Source organism: Myotis davidii, unplaced genomic scaffold, assembly GCF_000327345.1.
Source record: "Myotis davidii unplaced genomic scaffold, ASM32734v1 scaffold524, whole genome shotgun sequence".
In the NCBI taxonomy this organism is placed as follows: domain Eukaryota; kingdom Metazoa; phylum Chordata; class Mammalia; order Chiroptera; family Vespertilionidae; genus Myotis; species Myotis davidii.
Genome location: NW_006299263.1, coordinates 1,935,294 through 1,936,845, shown reverse-complemented (window position 1 = coordinate 1,936,845; position 1,552 = coordinate 1,935,294). Strand labels below are relative to the sequence as shown.

General features: G+C 48.5%; 1 protein-coding gene across 1 annotated transcript in view; it reads right to left on the bottom strand.

Moving 5' to 3' along the window:
- Positions 1-360: 360 nt before the first annotated feature.
- PRSS55 (protease, serine 55) overlaps positions 361-1,552 on the bottom strand; it is a 10,933-nt gene continuing 9,741 nt past the window's right edge. Inside the window, 1 exon segment of the mRNA XM_006774793.1 lies at positions 361-696. Coding sequence (XP_006774856.1) covers positions 361-696 — 336 coding nt within the window.

The window sequence follows — 1,552 nt, the reverse complement described above, 5'->3', positions numbered from 1 at the left end:
GTTTGATTTTTAGCCATCTCAGCGCTGTGGCTATAAGAGATAGGAGTCTGCTTCCGGGCAGATGTAGAAGCTTTCGGGTCATTTGTGGGGCTTCTGAGTCACAAGAGTTAGACCACAGACTTACTGGAATTGTCGGGAACAAGGTGCTGTTTCCACTGAGGCTGCTTAGCTGGTAGGATGCAAACTGGAGGGACTGGGGTCATTGTGGCCTCCACTTGGAAGCCCTTTTGAGAAACAGTCCCTGTCAACATCTGTTCTCTCCACCTCACTACTTGCTTCTCCCCGATGTAGCCACATGGCAACAATCATTCAAATACATTCTCACACCCCCTCCTTGATTACGGAATAGCACTTGTTTTATCACCAGTAGAAAATGGCTTAGAACAGCATGTAGGACAGAAGGCAGAGCAGGAGCCAGAGTCTGGGGCCACCTGGCTCTGGGAATTCGGAGGCCTTGGATCTCATCAGTATCTCTGGGGAAGGAGCTCTCACCTCCTCAGTTCTCGTTTTCTCAGAGACATAGGGCCTTCCCTCCACCTCCGTCACCTTCTTGATCCAGGGGCTATAATTATCTAACAAGGTGTAAATTCCTGGGATGTTCCTCCTTCCACAGCTCCTTCCCCAGCTGATGATGCCCACCTGGTACCACTTTCTGTCCGATTCTGTGGTGCAGACCAGAGGCCCTCCACTGTCACCCTGTGGGCAGAGAACACAGTTCAGTAGCAAGTCTCATTCTAAACTGCCCATTTGTGTAGTAACTTTCATGGATGGAAGAGGACCCATTGACCTCCCCTCCTCCAGGCTGCCAAAAGAAATCTGTCCTTGCTGTCCACGGCCCACCTCAATCCCAGGCCCCCGGGGGAGTGTGTTACTGTCAGGTTGGCTCTGGGAACTGTGGGTTGTAGAGTGTGGGCAGTGGATGGGGTAGGACTAAAGATTGAGCAGAAGGAGGAGGAGGAGAAGGAGGAGCAAGAGGAAGAGGAAGAGGAAGATGAAGAGGAAGAGGAAGAGGAAGAGGAAGAAGGCCCTGGTGAAAAAGAACTCCATCTGCAGATGGGAGCTAGAAGTCGGAGTAAATATTCACAGGCTAAAAGAAGCGGAGAGATGGCTTCTTCCATGATCATAAACAGGTGACTAGAATGATTAGACTCTGGCAGGAGGAGGAGGAGGAGGACTAACATTTCCTGGACATGTGCAGAGCATTGTGTTAGCCCCTTAACTTTCTTTTTTCTCATCAACCCCACCACCTCATATCTCTGTGAGGTAGGTGTTTTCCTATTTTCTAATAAGAAAATTGAATGTCGAAAGAGGTTTGATCACTCCCATTTCACAAATTTTCATTGAGGAAAAACTAATTGTTAGGCATTGGGATACAAGACCTTATGCTCTAGTGGGGGAGATAATATAAACTGTGTGTGACGGGCGGGAGAAGTATGAACAAATCTAGAAGCAGTGCAGAGGGCGAGGAACTGATTCTGTTGAGGGACAGTTCTGTCAGAAGAGACTTCAAGGCACTTTGTTTGAAGGATGATTAGGAATTTGAGAAAGAGAG